Consider the following 19,023-nt stretch of genomic DNA (forward strand, 5'->3'; position numbering starts at 1 on the left):
CTAAAACGGCATCGACATGAGGAGTACGATAGGAGTCGTACAGGATCTGGTAGGAGATATATTCGCACTGATCTCCGTCTTTGAAGGTGTTGGAATCCTGGCGAAGGACTTCGAGCTCATGGTGCCTAAGTCGTTCAATTTGAGATGGGGGAGTATCATACCAGAAAATCAAAATCGAAGTGAGAAGGGGCCAGATAATTTCTTTGTAGCAAAACATTGTAAAGTGGGTAAACAGTGTAAGGGGGGCGTTGCAGTGATTGGTGATGGAGGCTAAAATGATGAAAATATTTGAGGCGCATTTATTGAGAACGATGAACAGCATTTTGTCGAGCCCGACTGATATTTTATTTGCAGATGCGGTTATTAAAGCTGGTGTTCGGACTGATGAAATAGATGAATGGGATGTTTCCTGGAGTAAAGGGGTCATGCTAGTTTGTCACGGTAGGAAGGGTGGTGGTGAAAAGAAGTAAGAGACGGGCTTGTTGGCAGATATTGAACGTTGAAGGTTTTTTCTCTACAACACTTTAAAAGCCAGCTTACTATCTCGGTGATTGGAATTGCGTTTCTCTGAAGCACTAGCTATTGTCAGTAATCTCAGGAGTGCCACAAGGACCTGTTTTCTGCCTAACCCTATAAATAATTTTTACTGGTCACGTCCCGATTCCTGGCAGTGGCACCGACCAGATCCGAACTCAATCCCACCAACAGCCGAAGTCTGCAACTACTACTGCTGCGGTATCAAAATTAATGAGACGAAAACTTAAATCCTCCTTGTAGTGCGGGAAATTGTACAAATATAAAGTGGAATACAGAGAGGTAAATTTGGTGGTAGAGTGATCGATGGAGTCACAAGCCACTCAAGTCACTATCCAGTGTAACAATCCACTGTTGTTTTTGCTGGCCTTATTGCCGTTTCCCATATACTATTATGTTTAGGACAATCTTAGATCTGAGTTTCCGTTAACGCGATTTAAATGTCCGCATCGTCGAAGACGTGTCTCTCTCAATTTCTCCACGAACAGTGCAAGCCAATATCGATCGCGAATGCCCGCATTCCGGATATGATCATGGCGTGTTATGCCACTGGTCAATGCAATATTTTCGTCTTCATTACCGCGAGATGCCGTCCATTGTCGTTTGTAGTCGGTCAACACTCGGAACCATAGAGGGCAATAGGGGGAACGGAACTGTGCTAATTGTGAACTTAAGCCGCTCGTTGACGCAAGGATCATAAATCATGGATCATTTTTGAACAGGTTGCTTGCGATCAGCTTAGCTATAAGACGCCAACGTCATCTTCATAAAGTTGTGTTTAGGGCGTTGGACGTTGGATGTCCTGTATGACAGTCTCCATAACAAGAATAAAGAGGAGTGTTGAGAGTACAATTCCATGATGAACATCGACAGAGACAGCGAATTTGGAACTTCGAACTTTACTTTTCTGATGGTGGTAGAGCAATTTTATCAAGTGTATGAGTTCTTCCGGTACTATGCGATGCCGCCGGGAATACCAGATGAGTTTCCGATATTCTGTTTTTATTTCTGTCCGCTTTTGATAAGTCGATACTGGTCCGGTTTATCATAAGAGCCTTTGTAATGGACCGGATAACTGTGATCGATTTCTTTGCTTTTCGGTTGGCTTTCATATAATTCGAAAAACTTGTGGTAGGGGTGTTTTTTTTCACGCACCTTTGCTTGGACATCGCCATGCCAGAGCCAAGAATCGCGGTTTGTGTACCGCTTACCGGGTTTGGTGACCCCGAAGGCTGCATAGGATATGTTTTAAGCTCGATTCGAAGATTTATCAACATTTGGAATGGTCGGCGATAGGGTGAATTCAATTTGCGGCGGCCTAGTGCGGTCCTCATGCTGTTTTGTCGGTGGATTAGTTCGCATGACACCAATCAACGTGCGAAGTTGGGATCCAATGGTCTCATAGGGAGCGGACATACCCTCAGTAACTATAAGAAAATGTCGTCGTCTTATGAGGATATAGTCGATTTGCATTTTACAGTTTCCACCCTAAAATTTAGGAAGATAAGACAATCATTACATAAACCATGTAGTCACTAGTACAATGTTGTGAGTGTTCCCAAAATGGAAATTACTACATTTGTGTCATGCGAGTCGATAAAATATACTTGTAGTAATCCGTTCCAATGTCTCAATCGAACAAAATTATATATAAGTCTATTTGCGATCGATGCCTTCCAATCAAGCAATGGAACATTGCCATATTGGAAAGACCACAACCAACCAAGGTCTCCACTCAAAAAGCAGGGACAAGCAAAAGTACGTCTGAGGTCACCATTGCAGATGTCAGGAAGGAGACAGGTCTCAGTGGTGGACGACGTCCTACCTTCCCAAGCGGCAACAATTGACACGAAGAAGCTTCTACAACTTGTCTTCATTTAAAACAAAGATTTCCATGGATATCCATCTCCATGGATCTCCATCGTGGTTATGCCGGCGACCGATCTCTAGAGGCAAATAAATGTCGTAACTGCGTCACGAATTACATATTTCGCAGCGTGACTGTGCTCGTACCCAGATAAAAACCAAGGAAGGACACTTCGGAAAACAGATCGGGTGGTAAGCCTACCGAGGTCCCCGAAGGAATCGCCAAAGCTATAGAGGCTGAAAGGGCAGGATTGATCTGAAGGAAGGAAATAGGCCTGTTGCCTAGAGAAGAGTAGAAGCTAGACGACCTTGATCTAGACTTTTTGGAGCTCAAATCGCGTACCGAAATGCAACCAAGTGCCACGTCGGAGGAAATGTAATGCTCCGACATTGGAGGAGAACTTCAAACACTAGCGGATCCTATGGCCAAACTACTGCATCTGCAGTAATTGCAAGGGCAAGTTCAAAGAATAACATTGGAATATTGCTAGTTCAAGAACTCCTCCTCATGTGAAAACCAAGAGCTTGAATAATTTTCAAAAGAAACTTAAGATACATATGTGCGTTTCTAACTGGAGATCTCGTGACTCATTGGAAGCCGGGCGAAGAGCTTGAGAGGCAGGATACTTCCCAGGAGACGACACCCGGATCCCACCGGAATTAGTGGTTAGACTGACGAAGGTCTTTCAGAGGAAGGCACTACTACTTCTTCTCGGCTACAATACCCCTACCATGAAGTACGGGGAAGCAGCAACATTAATCGAAGAGGTGAGCACCTTCTGGAATTCATCCTCAGTAATAAGTTAGAAATACATAATGAAGGGAACACAGCAAAATTTGTGACCAGCACCAGACAAAAGGTACTCGACATAACTCTAGGCAACACTGTAATGAAGGGCTTGATCAAGAATTTGAGGATGTCGGGTGAGTCTTCTATGTCTGATCACAGAATAATCAGATTCGATTTTTAAAGGAACTCCGAAGTAAACAGAAAAATAAGGAATTCCAGGGGAACAGACTAGGATTTCTAGACAAGACACCTGACTGGCAATACAGCTCATCCGCAGATGAGCGGTGACATCAGGAACGAAACAGAGTCGCAATTGGCGCTGTCCGGCTAAGCTCATCAAGAGATGTACTCTGGTGGAGCAGGATCCTTCCCAAATTGAGAAATGAGGCGAAAAGGCTCTTCAACCGGGCGAAACAAACTGGGGACTGACAGAGATACAAAAGGGCACTGACGGTGTATAGCAACGCGATCAGAGAAGTAAGACGAACGAGCTTCACAGAATTTTTTGATCGAATAGAATGAACCACAGAAGCATCCAGGCTATATAAAGCTATAGCCAAAGACACGCAATATGTTCTGTCTATCTGAAGGAGGAAGATGGGACCTTTACAGAAAATGACGAGGACCGGATATATCTGCAAATCCTATTGTCATGAAGACTACTCAAGGTTACCCACAAGGTGGGGTATTATCACCATTAATATGAAGCAGTAGTTGATGAACTACTAGGAGAGCTGCCAAACACTGGAATACAGGTGCAGGGTTACATTGATTATATTGTTTTAAACTATAGGGACAAATATGTATTACTTGTATTTGGTGCGGAAAGGCGAGGCTACGCATCAATTCAGCCATATGGGGTGGTAATCTTGACAAAAGCACCGTTGTTTGATGAGTCTTTGCAGAATACTAGAATAAAACCTAAAGATTATGTTAACACGGCCTCTTCATGTTGAATATTATTAACACAAATCCAAAATTATATTTAGTCATAATATGAATTTGTCTACCAAGAGACAAATATGTATATTTTAGTTGAATTTAATTCATAAATCCAGTTATTGTATTATCAAAGCGACAAATCGTAGAATTCCATTCGAGCAGAGCAAATCCTATAGCCTACATTACCTTATCTTTGAGGTGAACACCACCATCATCATTTCAAGTGAAGACTTCTTGAAAATAACTTTTATAAAATGTGACTGCATCACGACAAGATCGCGGGCTGCCATGCGGTTGTGTTATCTATCGAAGACGCCGCCATAAATGTGAACGGTGCATTGCATTATGACTGCACCGCCACCAAATGCTTGAAAAGCGCACACTTTGCTGATCACGAATTCGCGATCGAAAGGAAGAAACACCTTTTGCCACGATCATATCTCAGGTAAATAAATTTATTTCAGTCAAGACGGGTGTTTTCGGCATTCACCTGAGTCTTGAGTTGTGCATTGTCACGACGCGATCGATTGGCTTACCACAAGTTTGCGTCAACTAGTGCCAAATGAATTTATTGATGGCGAGAAGGAGGGCCTAGGGTAATGACAACCAGGTTCGATTCAGTCACATCCTATTTTCGATTCTTTCATATTTCCTATTAGTATTGAGATGTTCGGAAGTTCTCAAGGACTCATGAATTCTGCCAATAAATAACATTATTTCTGAGCATCAAAGGTTTCCGTCTCTCTTCGAAAAGAAGATGGTTTCGACACTTTAACTCAATTGCTTAGATAAAACCGGCTGCATACCTGCATGATATAAAAAGGTTCGGTAGCTGGTGAAGGTTTTGCGTTCATCTAATTTTACCCAACTCGAGTAGGAGAAGTAACGATGACTCTAAACACATGGACTGACCCTGCATATCGAATGCCAAATTTAAAGAAAGGAAGGCAAGTCTTATCGCTTTTTCTCCAGCACACCTTTTACAGCCAAACTTTCTTAAAGGAATCACCAATCGAAGGAGTGATCAATTATCAGTTGGTTGCGAATGCATTCCAAACTGGCGACACAAATTTTGTTCGCGAAGATGCATAACCGTGACGTGTTGATTGGGCAGGTGCTTTCAAGTAGATTTACAACTTCGCCGGTAAGCGTTGCCCAGTTTCCCTGAAGATCGATGATCCATTACGGCCTTACGACCAATTAATTTACTGTCCATATAAAAGTTCCAGAGTTATGCAATGTTTTTGTGCTGCGTTGACACGGTTTTTGCATGAGACAAACATTAACGGCTATGAGTTATTAGCTGCTGTCGTGTTGATCATTTCCATTAGCGTAATTGACATGGTAATGCAATTTTAATTGAACTAATTGATTATTAAGGATTTATGTCATGTTGGTTAATTATTTGTACGTGCCCACTGATGACCATTCCTCTCGCATGCCTCTTCATTAGAAACATTTCTGGTGGCAGTCACGCGGTCGGAGCTATAACGAACATGAAAAAGATACTCCTCTATCTCGATTCGTTACCGTATATCTTTTATATTAAAAACTTAGTACACCATCTTTCACATCTACTGCTGCCTTAGTAATGATGAAATTTTACCTAAATTTTTATGAAATGTCTTACAATCGAAGTTTCCAAGTAGCAGAAAAAAAAAACAAAGAAAATCTTTCTCCTTTTAGATTAGGAAGGACTTTCGGTAAATGAGTTACTACAAGATGGAATTATAATAATTGGAAATGAATTCACACCGCAACTTTACATTACATCCTTCTGGTCGTTGTTTTTCTTTTTAGAGTAGATGAAAACGTTTATGCACAGAATGTTGGATTCCTGCAACGGTACCCCACGGACTACCAACTAAACACGTCTCCGTCATCAAAAAACTAGCCTGGAACCGTTCAAAATATTACTTCGAGCACTCCCGCTCTCCCGGCTAAAAGAGCATTCAAGTAAGGGAATTGTTTTCATTAACAAGAGGAGAGAGGAAGAAGGGAGTTGCTACTTGGAGTAACTCTTTTCCATCTGGTCCCTCCACCGATTGAGCTCAATCTTCCTCGCAACAAGAAGAACCCCAGTGTGACGCACAACATGACTCCACCTGTCAGCTCCTCAGCATCTCTCTGTCAACGCTTCTCATATCTCACTCAACGTTGTCTAGAGAGGGCTCCCCTGTCTCTGCATAGAATTGCAGACGAAACCCGTCCACCTTTCACAAAAGAAAAAAGTTTGTTCAGTGTGGTCGGTCATTTTATCAGCCTGTTTTTGCCAACTGCATACGCTTCATCAGTGATGAAGTGATGGCTCCTGATGAGCCTTTTCTCTTCGGCTCAGGTTAGTACGGTCAACTGCATTTAAAATCGGCTCATGTCCGAATCCACCTGCTCAGGTCTAGCAATTTTGGCAGTTAACTCTTCCTGCCTCCCTGTTATTGCATAGATTTTTCAATTATTTCGTTTTTGCTCTCCAAGCTGTTGCTTTGCTCTCAGCTCATTGTGCCTTCGGAGAACAAAGACCTACCCTAGTTCCCAGAGGTCTGACCTACGCTTAGCTGATCGAGGAACTCATTAGTTCGATGCAACGCGGTCTACTAATACCGGTTCAATCCACACTATTCGACTAAGGTCCCGAAGAGGCTACTACTAGAGATGTTGACGGGTCAGTATTTTCGACGTGTAACGGTAATTTGTGGTTCTGTCTTCACCGACTGACTTTGTCAAGGCTACCACCTTGAACGCAGACATACTTCCAGGCAGTCAGAACTACTTACCTCGGGCACCTCGGTTACGTTACTTCCCGTATCGACAGTGACGCATTTAAGATCGCAGACGGCCCCTGAATTTGTCGCCATCATATAAAATACCTTTGGGAAATAATTTCAAGAGCATATGGTATTGAAGAATTTTCAGTAAATTGTTTACTAAGGACTGCCCGGATAGCTGAGTTGTTAAAGCACCAGGCTATCGTGCGGAACGTCGCGGTTCAAAACTCACTAGTGACAGTGGGATTTCTGTCGTGATTTGACGTCGGATGTGAATGAGTACCTGGGTCAAATGTAGTGTACCGTTACGATCTTGAATAAAGTGCTCTCCCACACTTCAAGGCTCTGATCCAATAGGCTTTTGGGCCAATTCATATTCTAAAGAAATACAAAAAGAGATGCAACATTGTCCCTTAGGATGCGGAGATTTTGTTAATAATAGTCGAATTTTTCTGAAAGTTTCTACAATTGTTACTAATAATTATTTTTTTTATGTTTACTGAATTTATATTATGTTAACTGAAAAGTGCTATCATTAACTTTATTTCTGTAAATATTACTTTTTAAGGAGTAGACGCAGATACATGGGAATTAGCGGATAAAACTGCAAAACTGCATGGTTGGTAGATTTTTGCTTTCCTGTTCCACTACTACATCTTACGTATGCCTATATTATGCCTCAGTACACGTATATTATGATGTAAAACAACAGCACTTTTGACGTATATGAGGATTTACTACACTCAACACCACCCATCTCGCGCGTGGAAATTTTCTCTTCGACGAAACTGCGTACGAAAAAGAGACAAACAACTTGACTGACAGGTAGGCAGCACTATTCGAGCTGGCCTACTTTGCCAAATCAGGCCTGAGGGAAGGGGATGGAGAAAGGTAGGGCGGAATTTGCTCGGGGCCTGGAATAGAAATTTCAATGAAAAAGGGATAATAGAGCGGAATTTTTGACCACAACTCCAGTTTTTAGTCAAAGGAGGAAGAAAGGGAGTCCAGTGGGAAGCTGAAACTTGCTGCTTCAACAGTATCACAGATGTCCAAATCGACACCGAATCGCATGGATATCGTCTTTTGAGTTAACGAAAATTGTTGACAAAACAAGGATATTCTCTACGATCCTCTCTAAAAGAATCGGGGAAAGCGAGAAAAAGATATATGTGGACTCTCAGCTTGGGGTAATTTCGCCATACTTCATCCTACCTGGTCAGATCCGTTTATGAAGGGGGTATAATTCAATTCGCGTGGCAAGCCAGGTTGGTGATTGAGAGCGATGGATCTACAACCCTAAAGCAAGAGCAAATATAAGGTCAGGGTTCTAAGTCCTGTAAACGAATTGGTTGCGAGATAACCAACATGAGGTCGCACACTGTCTTGAACAAATCGGGAAACCGGAAAGCGGGCGCTTCAGGTATGGAAGGTTGTGTGTATTACTTTTATAAAAACATTTGAGTGGGCATTTGCCCCTTTGGTACCTTGTATGTAATATATGCATCTATTATGGGGGAATATCCACTTTCACGCGATACTGACATTCAAGTTATTGGATTTGCACAGAAGGGACAACTTTGACCTAATATAACTTTGTTAGTAATAGCACGACTTCCACCAAACTAGAAGGAGGAAGAGGAGAAAGTTATCAGAAAAATGTGAGTTTGGAGTCGTTTTCGTCATTGATAGGGATTTTAAAGCAAATGCTATCGAATTCAAACTTATACATAAAAGATTATGTGCGTTTTACATCAAAGCAAAGTTTTTTAGTATATGACTTGCCAACATACATATCCGAATTTAAGAAAACAATGACGAAGTGAAAGAGCAATTTTGACGATAGTCTGGAAAGACCATACAACTGATTACCTCGATTGACGTCAAGGTATTCCTCGGCGATTTTAACGACAACGAAAATGAGGAGACAAATCGAGGAACGACTGGAGAGGACAATCTCCATGATATATAAAATGATAATGAAAAACCCCTTATTGACTTTGCTAGTAGCAGAAATTTAATTATAACATTGATAAGCTTCCTTAACAAGCGCATTTACAACAGAAAATCGGAACATTCAACTAGATAGACCACGTTCTCATCACCAAAATATAGTCATCCAGCATCCTGGACGTGAGGACAAGAGACAGGAGTAAACTGTGAATTCGACCACTACATGGTAAAAAGCGGACTTAAACCTAACCCACTTTGAAAATTTGAGAAAGAAAGGTAAAAAAATGATTTAATAGCGGGGGAATACAAGGCACGACTGGAAAAACGATTAGGTCCTATTCTAAAGAATCTCCTGAGGAAGCCTATAAATGACACTTGGTATGAACTAAAACGCGCTATCAAAACAACAGCGCAAGAAGCTTTTAAATATGATTGGTTTGATGATAAATGCAAGGAAGTCCTTGATGAGGCAGACATGTAGAACGAAACACAGGATCGAAGAGAGAAAACTACGAAAATCAAGAAAATTAACGACAATGTTCTGTGCCAAGTATTGCTTTAGTTGGGAATTCCAGCAAAATTGGTAAACCTTACCAGAATGACAATATCCCACATAACAGTGCAGCTCAGAGTCAATAATAGCGTGACAGATGCGTTTGAGACAACCCTCATATTACAACGAGTAGATAGGCTGGCATATCTACTGGTCAGTTTGGCACTGGAGCAGGTTATCGCTACGTTCAGCCTCATCGCCGTGGGCTTTGCGAGGCTTTGCGAGACTTGCGAGCGCTAAACGACCCGCAGCTTATGCGAAAGTTGCCTGTGGCACAAAAAGCAATAAGTCTTGCCAATGGTCGCATATGCAAATGAAATAAACATCATTGGGCGATCTCCCAGGACTACAAAGAAAATTTTTATAGACTTCGATAAAACAGCAAACGATGTTGGTCTACAAAGTAACGAAAACAAGACACAAATTATCATGCGAACGAGAAAAATGACGCCCACTAGACAACCAGTATAAATTTAGAAAATGTAAGTGTACAACTTACGAAAATGAAAGGACGAATCCAACTCGCAAATAGACCCTTATACTCGGTCCTCATCATCATCAACGGCACAACAACCGGTATCCGGTCTAGGCCTGCCTTAATAAGGAACTCCAGACATCCCGGTTTTGCGCCGAAGTCCACCAATTCGATATCCTTAAAAGCTGTCTGGCGTCCTGACCTACGCCATTGCTCCATCTTAGGCAGGGTCTGCCTCGTCTTCTTTTTCTACCATAGATATTGCCCTTATAGACTTTTCGGGCGGGATCATCCTCATCCATACGGATTAAGTGACCCGCCCACCGTAACCTATTGAGCCGGATTTTATCCACAACCGGACGGGCATGGTATCGCTCATAGATTTCGTCATTGTGTAGGCTACGGAATCGTCCATCCTCATGTAGGGGGCCAAAAATTCTTCGAAGGATTCTTCTCTCGAACGCGGCCAAGAGTTCGCAATTTTTCTTGCTAAGAACCCAAGTTTCCGAGGAATACATGAGGACTGGCAAGATCATAGTCTTGTACAGTAAGAGCTTTGACCCTATGGTGAGACGTTTCGAGCGGAACAGTTTTTGTAAGCTGAAATAGGGTCTGTTGGCTGACAACAACCGTGCACGGATTTCATCATCGTAGTTGTTATCGGTTGTGATTTTCGACCCTAGATAGGAGAAATTGTCAACGGTCTCAAAGTTGTATTCTCCTATCCTTATTCTTCTTCGTGTTTGACCAGTGCGGTTTGATGTTGTTGGTTGAACTCGGTCCTACCGATTTTAAAAGTCAGCTGCATACACAGGAAGATAAAGCTCAGAGCATACAAAACAATAATAAGACCTGTGCTATCACAAATTTCCAAAAAACTGGTCAGTATTTTGAAGAGGAGGCTCCTGAGGAGAATCCTGGCAAATCAGATACAAGTATGAAATATACCGAATATTTGACGACCCTGAAATCTAAAATTCAAAAAAATTTCCAAAGTTGCAATGGCCTGGCTGCGTTCAACGTACGGACGACACTCGGACACTTAAAACGGTATTCGAAGGGCGAGCAGAAGAAAGAAAACCGATAGGAAAAACGCAAGCGCTGAGTAGATTGTGTTGACGGGGACTGGGCGTCACTGCTCGGATTTCAAAATTGAAGGACGATTGATCGAAATGGTTGGAGGAAGAACATGATGAGGGCAAATGCCTGAAATCGTCTCTAGAGCCTCGACGACGATCCTCAGGCAAAAAAAGGAAAAATATAGGCATATTGGCAGTTTTCAGGAATGGAACTGTGGGGGTTACGGACGGTTTCTCCATTAAAAGCAGAGCAAATAACAGTCGGTTTTATCTTGATACTATCTGCTAAACATTTACTTATTGCAAAAATAACTTACGCCTATGTGTTTCTATCTGCTAAACATTTACTTATTGCAAAAATAACTTACGCCTATGTGTTTCAGAGCGGTCTTCGTTGGCCGCCTAGTGTTTGTCCCTGTTCATTGCTCGAGCGAGAAGAAGGACATATAGGCAGCATTCGAGGTTCCCGCAGATCGCTTGTCCTAATCTCTTGATGATAACCATTCTCGAGTTACTCCTTCAGTAAGAGAAGAGTACTAGCAACCTCTAAAGACAAATAAGTTGCAAGAAATCTGCAGAAGAATGGGGGAAAGCTCCGGACTTGGACGGCATACCGAATTGTTTTTATGTTTATTGAGTTTTTCAAAGCATACATATGTATCCGAGGCGATGTTTCCTGTTTAAAAAAAACAACAAAAGCTGATTCTGGTACCTTAAGATTGTGAAGCCATCAGGCAGAATGCGGTCCTATAGACTGTCTTTCAGATACTGCAGGAAAAGGGTAAATATAATTTACAGCAGATTACTATCGTCCCTTGTCAGCCTTTTAGACGAATTTGATTGACTGTATATTTTCCGACTCCAGCTTGTTGGCAAGTAGGTTTTTACCTTCCCTGAAAATGTAGTTCATGCGACGTGTAATCGCAGCAGATATCGCATATAAGGAACTGGTGCACTTGAGCCTGAAATTAAAGTTCATAGAGCCAATCCGCATTGCATTTCGTTGTTATTGTCAACTGCTATTCAGAATAGGGAAGGCTCGGTTAAAACACCCATGACGTGCCTACGGAGTGCATCGTCCCAACGGACGTCCCCTCTCACGGCTTCTGGTGCATGGACCGTCGTACAATTTCGCTAAAAGCCATGTTGCCACTCTGGTAGGCCACATGTTTCCTCAAAGAACAGGAAATGCTTCTTCCATATTTTTTTTATGTTTAACACATGGGCATAGATGTATAGAATAAGGGATTCAAATTTACACTAAATCGTTTAAATTATTTATTATTTTTTTATAAGGTTTTGTGTATTTTTCATATAAGAATATTTGAGCGCACATTTGTCCCGATGGCGCCTAGCTCATAATGCATATGCATATATATTATATAAATCTATCTCCTTTACTTCACTTCACAAAGACTTAGATTTGTAAAAGGCGACAATTCTGACCAAACTTGGTACTATAAAGCTATATATTATAGCCTATATTACTTAGTAATTCCTTGATCAGTTTAATTGGGGTTTGCAGTCAATTTCTAAAAAATATAGTAATACGCTCTTATTAACCTTCTTTAAGATTTTATCGGTAGTATTTCTGATCCTAAACACCATATATAGGGATAGCCGCGTATTTTTTTCAGAGGCAGCTTCTATGATTGGGTTCGTGAAGAAAATGATCACTTCCTAATACCCACACTTCCCCTCCCCCTCCTGCATCAAATACCAGACCTAAAATTTGGGAAGTGCTAGCCAAGACCCGTCATCTGATTCCCTACATGATTGTATTTGTTGAAAAAACATTCTTGACCCCCTTTTGCATTTATGGAGACCCCAACCTTCAAACTCAACATAGAAAGGTGTTATTCCCTGAATGCGTGGGTGATCACATTTCACACGTTTCCACCAAATTTCGTATCAATAGGAGACGTAAGTAAGAAAGAAAGATTGTGTTGGCCAGGGATCTACTAAAGTGAGGGGCGATCAAATGCAGCAACCTCACCACACAATGCATATTTCGATGCCAAGGAGAAATCCGACTACTGCAAATGTTGAGCATTTGTATCAATTTTCCCTTTGTTTCGAATTTCTAATTGATTGACAAATTAAATTTTACTTATGCGTCTTCAGAGGAGTTTGAATTCTGGTATCTTTACATGATGATACCCTTCGAAAAGATCCCTCAAGAGTTCCTAGGAATCCAACCTACCCATTAAACGGAATTATCATATTTGCTTCCCTTGAAGGTCATATGATAAAACACAACAGTCTTATTTGTGGAATTGAACGAAAAATGCTGGATTTGTAGTATAGACAAAATTCAACTTAAAATATATCATTATATCATCAGTATAAGGAACGGAAATACCACGTTCTCCTAGACTATAGATAATAAACAGTTGTAAAGCCAATCATCGTCAATAAGATAATTATCTGCATTACTGTGGAATATTTGGCAGCTTCTGATGCAGTCCGCGTATCAGCTTTATCTATTCGATACATCCTGAAAATACAAAGAATTTTTGTTAGTGTCAAAGCAAAACGGAGTTAAAAGGAACCTTCTTCTCGCATAAGGTAAAGGCAAGGGCATGGGATCTTCGCCACCCCAATCGATGATGCGGTCGATCCACTGCTTATAAAAAACTACATCAGTATAAATTCCAGTCAGTGATTGACAATTGTTTGCACTCCCAACATAAATTCCATGTAAAACACCGTTGCACATTAAAGGACCTCCATCGTCGTTCTGTGTGTAAAAATTTCAAGTAATTATCCTAATTAATTGTGAAAAACTATAAAGTAGCCTACAATGCAAGCCTTGGTTTCATTACTCCCTGCGCAGATCGCGTTTCCGACACATTTGAAGCAATATTCCATATCCATAGTTTGAACTTCCAAAAAGTAAAGATCGTAGGAAGTACTTCCCTGAGGAATTTTGAAGAAGTGCAATAAAAAATTCATCAAAATGAGGTAAGAGAACCAAATGGATTAAGTGCTATAAACAGCGGCTAAACTATTATATATCAAGCAACCACCGGTTTTATACCACATGATAGATACCTCGATGCTGCCTTCATTTCCTAACTCCCATCCAGCGAAAAAACATTGGGAATTTTTTCCAATCCTAGTTGTCGGAATTACGGCAGGATGAAGATAGTTGCTCCTTGTAAATGGCATGTCCAACTGATGAGATAACAATAGTATTTTAGGTGGATCAAGAGTCAACTGTGAGCGAATATAAGAAACAAGATAGCGGATAATACCCTTAAGACAGCAATGTTGAACTCGAGCGAGGTGTTTGCATCGTCCAAATAATCTGGGTGCTTTGCTATCAATTGAACACGTCTGCTCTCTCGTGACGAAAGTTGATTTGGCAAAAGATTGGTATCGCCAGCCATAACAGCCTAATTAAATGGAATTTTTAAAATTATTTAGCTTTCGTTGAAAGTTTATATTTTCTGTGCCTACCAATTCGGTTAAGTATTGTTACGGTATGTTTCCCGTTGTGACAACAATGTCTTGTACTTTTTAATCTAATCAGTCGATGATCTCCATCGGAAATGGTTTATTTGATGTATATCTAAAGTATTTTTTATGGTCGCAAAGTATCATTGCTTTCACTTGATGACTAACTAGTTTACATAAATTGGAAACCTGACATGATATAGGAATGACCAACGCTTTCGTGGTGGAAGCATACCAGTTGGTAACCAACCAAAGGAAGCGTTCGATCTAATATAGGACTTTTCATATACAAAAAATGAGACAACAAGTTGAAGGCTATAGAGTCCATTCCATTCCATGAGGGAAACCCTTGTAGACAATTTTCAACACAATTTCAAACGTGTTCCTTATTTCTCAAACAACATTTTCATTAATAAATACATTACATTGGGCATTACAATTTAAAACATATTTAAGCTAAGAATCCAAACTGGATTAAGGATTATTACTAGCGCCTGGTGCAGGAAGACGGGGCTGCGTATCAATCAAGCCAAAACTACGATAGTCTGCGACAGACGGACAGACAGGCAGACAGTCCTGTGAGGAATGGCCAGATCTCCCATCAGGTGCGACCCTGGTTGGCGAATTTGGGCATGGCTGTTGATGTGTAAATATGTGTTCATGCACTTTTCTTTTCTGACTGCGCATGGCTATGGTTGCTCTTCTCTGGTACGTGGACAAAATGGGAAGGATACCCAGAAAATAAAACAAATACGGTAGAAGAGAGAAAGAGGAAACTTACGATGCAGGGTTTCCCAGCCCTAGTACCCGCGACATTTGGGAAAGAGTAAATGGCTGGTGGTGGACGAATTGACAAATTGTAGCATCTAATGCTACAAGTGATTTAGAGTTGGAGAAGGAGGTGTTCAAGGGAAACAAGACTTTACCAGGAACACCAATTACGAAGGTAAAAATGGCTCATATAGAACAGAGTCCTGAGCCGAAGGAACTGCCTTTCAAGCAGTTTGGAGCAAAAATAATTGAACTACCTGAGTTCATTAAGGACAAGCACAACGTGCACAAAGCTATTAAAAATATGGTGAGTGCTATTAGGGGCCTCTATAATAGGTCGCAGGAGGTGGAAACGGGCCCCAAGGAAAAACGGAAATCTGTCATTCCAAAAGTGTCACCTTCTTCATTGTACTGTAGTGTACCGTTGCGGTCTTGGATGTAGTGCTCTAACACACTTTAAAGTCCTGATCCAATATGGATTGTTGCACCAGCGATTATTATTATTATTTACACAAAACCTTATAAAATGTCATTGTTAAAATAAATTCGAATAAAAGGTTAAACCAGAAACCACGCCTCTTAGACACACAAATTGATCAACGCCTTTGATGCTCTCCCCATTAATGCAGATAGGAAGTGTTCGATGACCCGTCAAACTGTGAACTTTGGTTTTGTTGGTATTTATCTTTGGTCCAACTATACTTGTCTCTTTTTCCAAACCGAAGACCTTTTGGTCAAGGTCCATGACCCCATGGGAGAGCATACAGATGTCATCAGCGTAGTCGAGGTGATTGAGGAAAGATGTCATTATCCATTGAATTCCGCCACGTCCACCGGATATAGAAATGATATCGTTGACAGGATGCAACCCTGGGGGACCCCGCTTTGGACCTCAAATTCCTCTGAAATACTACCTCGATGCAGCGCATGACATTTTGTGTGTTTATCGCTCTGATAATGGCTATTAGTTTCTCCAGAATGCTCCTCTTGCGCACGTCAGATTCTACACTGATATCCGTTTTGCAAAAAACTATGTCATAAACATGTTGCAACCTTTTATTTTGGGTGTGGCACCTGCGAATTTTCAGAATGATATCGAACTAATGTCCATTTCCTCTCATACTTTGTCCCCTTTCCAGGACTCACTTCTATTAGTATTTCATGATGTGGCTGTCAGTACTAGTAGAATCGCTCTCTACTATGAAGTACAACAATCTTAACCAAAGCATATCAATTTCTAGAAGAATATTTATCGTTGCATAGATCAAGCTCGTCACTATAAAGTCAAGTGAATATGAAGGTGTGACTGCAGAGCTTGAGTGGCTGATAGAAATAGGGTCATTAAAGATTCGCTAGAACTTCAAAGTTGATTTGAGACATAATTGCTGTGGAGGCTTCAAAAAAACACGGAGCTTCCCTTGAATTTTGTAGTTTGAGAGAAATTTACTACTCAAAAGCCTTCTACAGACTCAAGTATAATACAGCTCTTAAGAGCCTGGGCCTAATAAACTGCTAAAATTCGTTTTGGATGGATGCCAAAGGATGGAAACGAATAGTGTCACAATATCGTAAATAAATGCTCAGAAGAAAAAACAAAATGTTTTACCAGCTCAGCGACAACGGACTTGAAAACACAGTGAGCGGTGGACAGCACATGTTTATCTTCAACTAGGGTTCCGCTACATTTATGTTTGCTACTCAATGCATCTTTCACGTCTACCTAAAGATGTTTGAAAAATCAATTGAGTGAAGTACGTAATAATAGTAGGTCTTACTTCCGATGGAAAATACCCCATCTTGCTCTTGTAACCCCCAGACGTCGCTTTATCCACATCTGTCTCGTTAAGCTCAACTTTTTCTTCAGTCGCATTGTCTCCACTTCTCGGAAAATATTTGGCAAATCTATAGGTGACATTCTTGTCGAGTAGTTTTTTCCAGTTATCATTTATAGATTGATTTGCAAATACACCGCTTGTTGTAAAAGCTGGAGCCGTTTTTGTGGTTAAAGGATCAGCAGTCATACTATTTACTGTCGCTGTTGACACCTCTGTCTTCAATTTTCGTGCATTCACGAAACACAAATTCGCGGTAACAAAAAATAACAATACGAAATTTTGAAACATTTCTGGGTGATAGTGTAGAATTTTTTTAATCTTTATCAAGTTAGATTGAACCAGAAAATACATACATAAAATGTTGACGTAGCATTCAATTTTGTTGAATTTTGGTTCGAGGCCTGCTTCCCTCATCAAATTTTGTCAGGTGCAGTTTTTCGACTTTTTTAAGGTACGACCCCATCTACACTACGCGACGCGACACGACCACAAACTGCACTGCCTGTTAAAATAACTTGACATGGCTTTGTAGACAGCAATACACACTTGAGCGACCCTGCGCGATGCGACATTCAGCCAAGCGACGCGGCCGAATTAAAATGTCAAAACATGTAATTGTTTGTAGTTGCCGCGCTAGTGCAATATAGGTATGTCGCTCCGCGGTAGTTGTGCGTGGCGTCGCATAGCGTATATGGAGTTGTACCTTAAAAGAGAATACTTTTCTGTGATCTATTTTTGTTTGAATTATGATTGGCAGTTCCAGCTTAGTAGCCCTACCCCCTTAAATATTCGCTGTTGATTAAACGATTTTGTTAATTTTTATTGATCTTATTTTTCTTGCTGTGAATGAGTACCTGAGTCAAATCAGGGTAATAGTCTCGGGCGAGCGCAATGCTGACCACATTGCCTCCTAGTGTACCGTTACGGTCTTGAATGAAGTGCTCTAACACACTTGAAGGCCCTGATCCAATATGGATTGTTGCGCCAACGATTATTATTATTATTATTATTTTTCTTGCTCTTGCTACAATCAAATATCGCACTGGTGGTCCTTCGCGTAAAATTGGGATGTCTGGAGTTTCTTACTAAGGCAGGCCTAGATCGGGTACCGGTTCTTGTCCCGTTGATGATGATGATGATGATAATCAGTAGCATCCTCATGTTCCGTGTCCAGAGGCTGTGCAGAAATTCAATGGTATATGACATCTTTCCTCAAAAACTTCAACCACGCTAAAAACATCTGCTCTCTCCGGGTCATGGACCTTGGCCAAATGACTTTGGAAAGAGAGTAGAGTTAGACTAAAGATAAAGCTAAACAAAACCAAGGTTTCCAGTCTGGCTGATCATCGCACTCTCCCAATCTCCATTATGGGGCAGAACATTGAAACAATTGTTTTGTTTGTATACCCAGGAGCAACGCATTAACAGCGCTAGATCCACATTCGTTACCTTCGTTTCTTCCGAAGATTAAGTTGTGACTAAAAATTAGGCGATGGCGGTTTTACAGATTCTTACCAGGGCAGAGGCAAATTGTCAGACGTTGCCTCACCTCTGCCTTGGGAGCAGCGTGACCGAAGCGGCTCGCAGATGTTAAGTGCTCCTTTATATAATTCGCAGAATACAACATAACTACGAATTATATTGAGCGCAAATCCGCTTTATTGACCAGAGCTTGGCCAGAGCTGAAAATATTTTTTTTTGAGAATTGTCGGGTCCTAAGTTTGCATCAACTTAATGCTGGACCGGACCAAATGGGGAGCAACTTACTCCCTCTTTTTTTGGTCCGGTCCAGCATTAAGTTGATGCGGACTTAGGAACCCAGCATTCTCAAAAAAGAAGTTGTGACTGTTTTGTGCTAATGTTCCAAACATTTGTGAACCCCTGTTGGCGGCAAACTATCGGAGTACGTTGATTGGTTGCGCATAGATCTGTCTCAAGATAATTCTCTCCATGTAAATAAACTCCCAAAACCATAATCCAGTCTTTTTAACAGAGTAGATATAA

General features: G+C 41.1%; 1 protein-coding gene across 1 annotated transcript; it reads right to left on the minus strand.

Moving 5' to 3' along the window:
* Positions 1-13,265: 13,265 nt before the first annotated feature.
* LOC119652299 (trypsin-4-like) lies at positions 13,266-17,410 on the minus strand. Its single transcript, XM_038056298.1, has 7 exons — positions 16,960-17,410; positions 16,791-16,904; positions 14,212-14,352; positions 14,009-14,131; positions 13,757-13,873; positions 13,507-13,694; positions 13,266-13,451 (listed from the first exon to the last, which is right to left on the minus strand). The coding sequence occupies exons 1-7, from the start codon at positions 17,368-17,370 to the stop codon at positions 13,331-13,333; spliced, it is 1,215 nt and encodes a 404-aa protein (XP_037912226.1). The 5' UTR covers positions 17,371-17,410; the 3' UTR covers positions 13,266-13,330.
* Between the last annotated feature and the right edge of the window lie 1,613 nt (positions 17,411-19,023).

This window comes from Hermetia illucens, chromosome 3 (genome assembly GCF_905115235.1).
Source record: "Hermetia illucens chromosome 3, iHerIll2.2.curated.20191125, whole genome shotgun sequence".
NCBI classification, from domain to species: domain Eukaryota; kingdom Metazoa; phylum Arthropoda; class Insecta; order Diptera; family Stratiomyidae; genus Hermetia; species Hermetia illucens.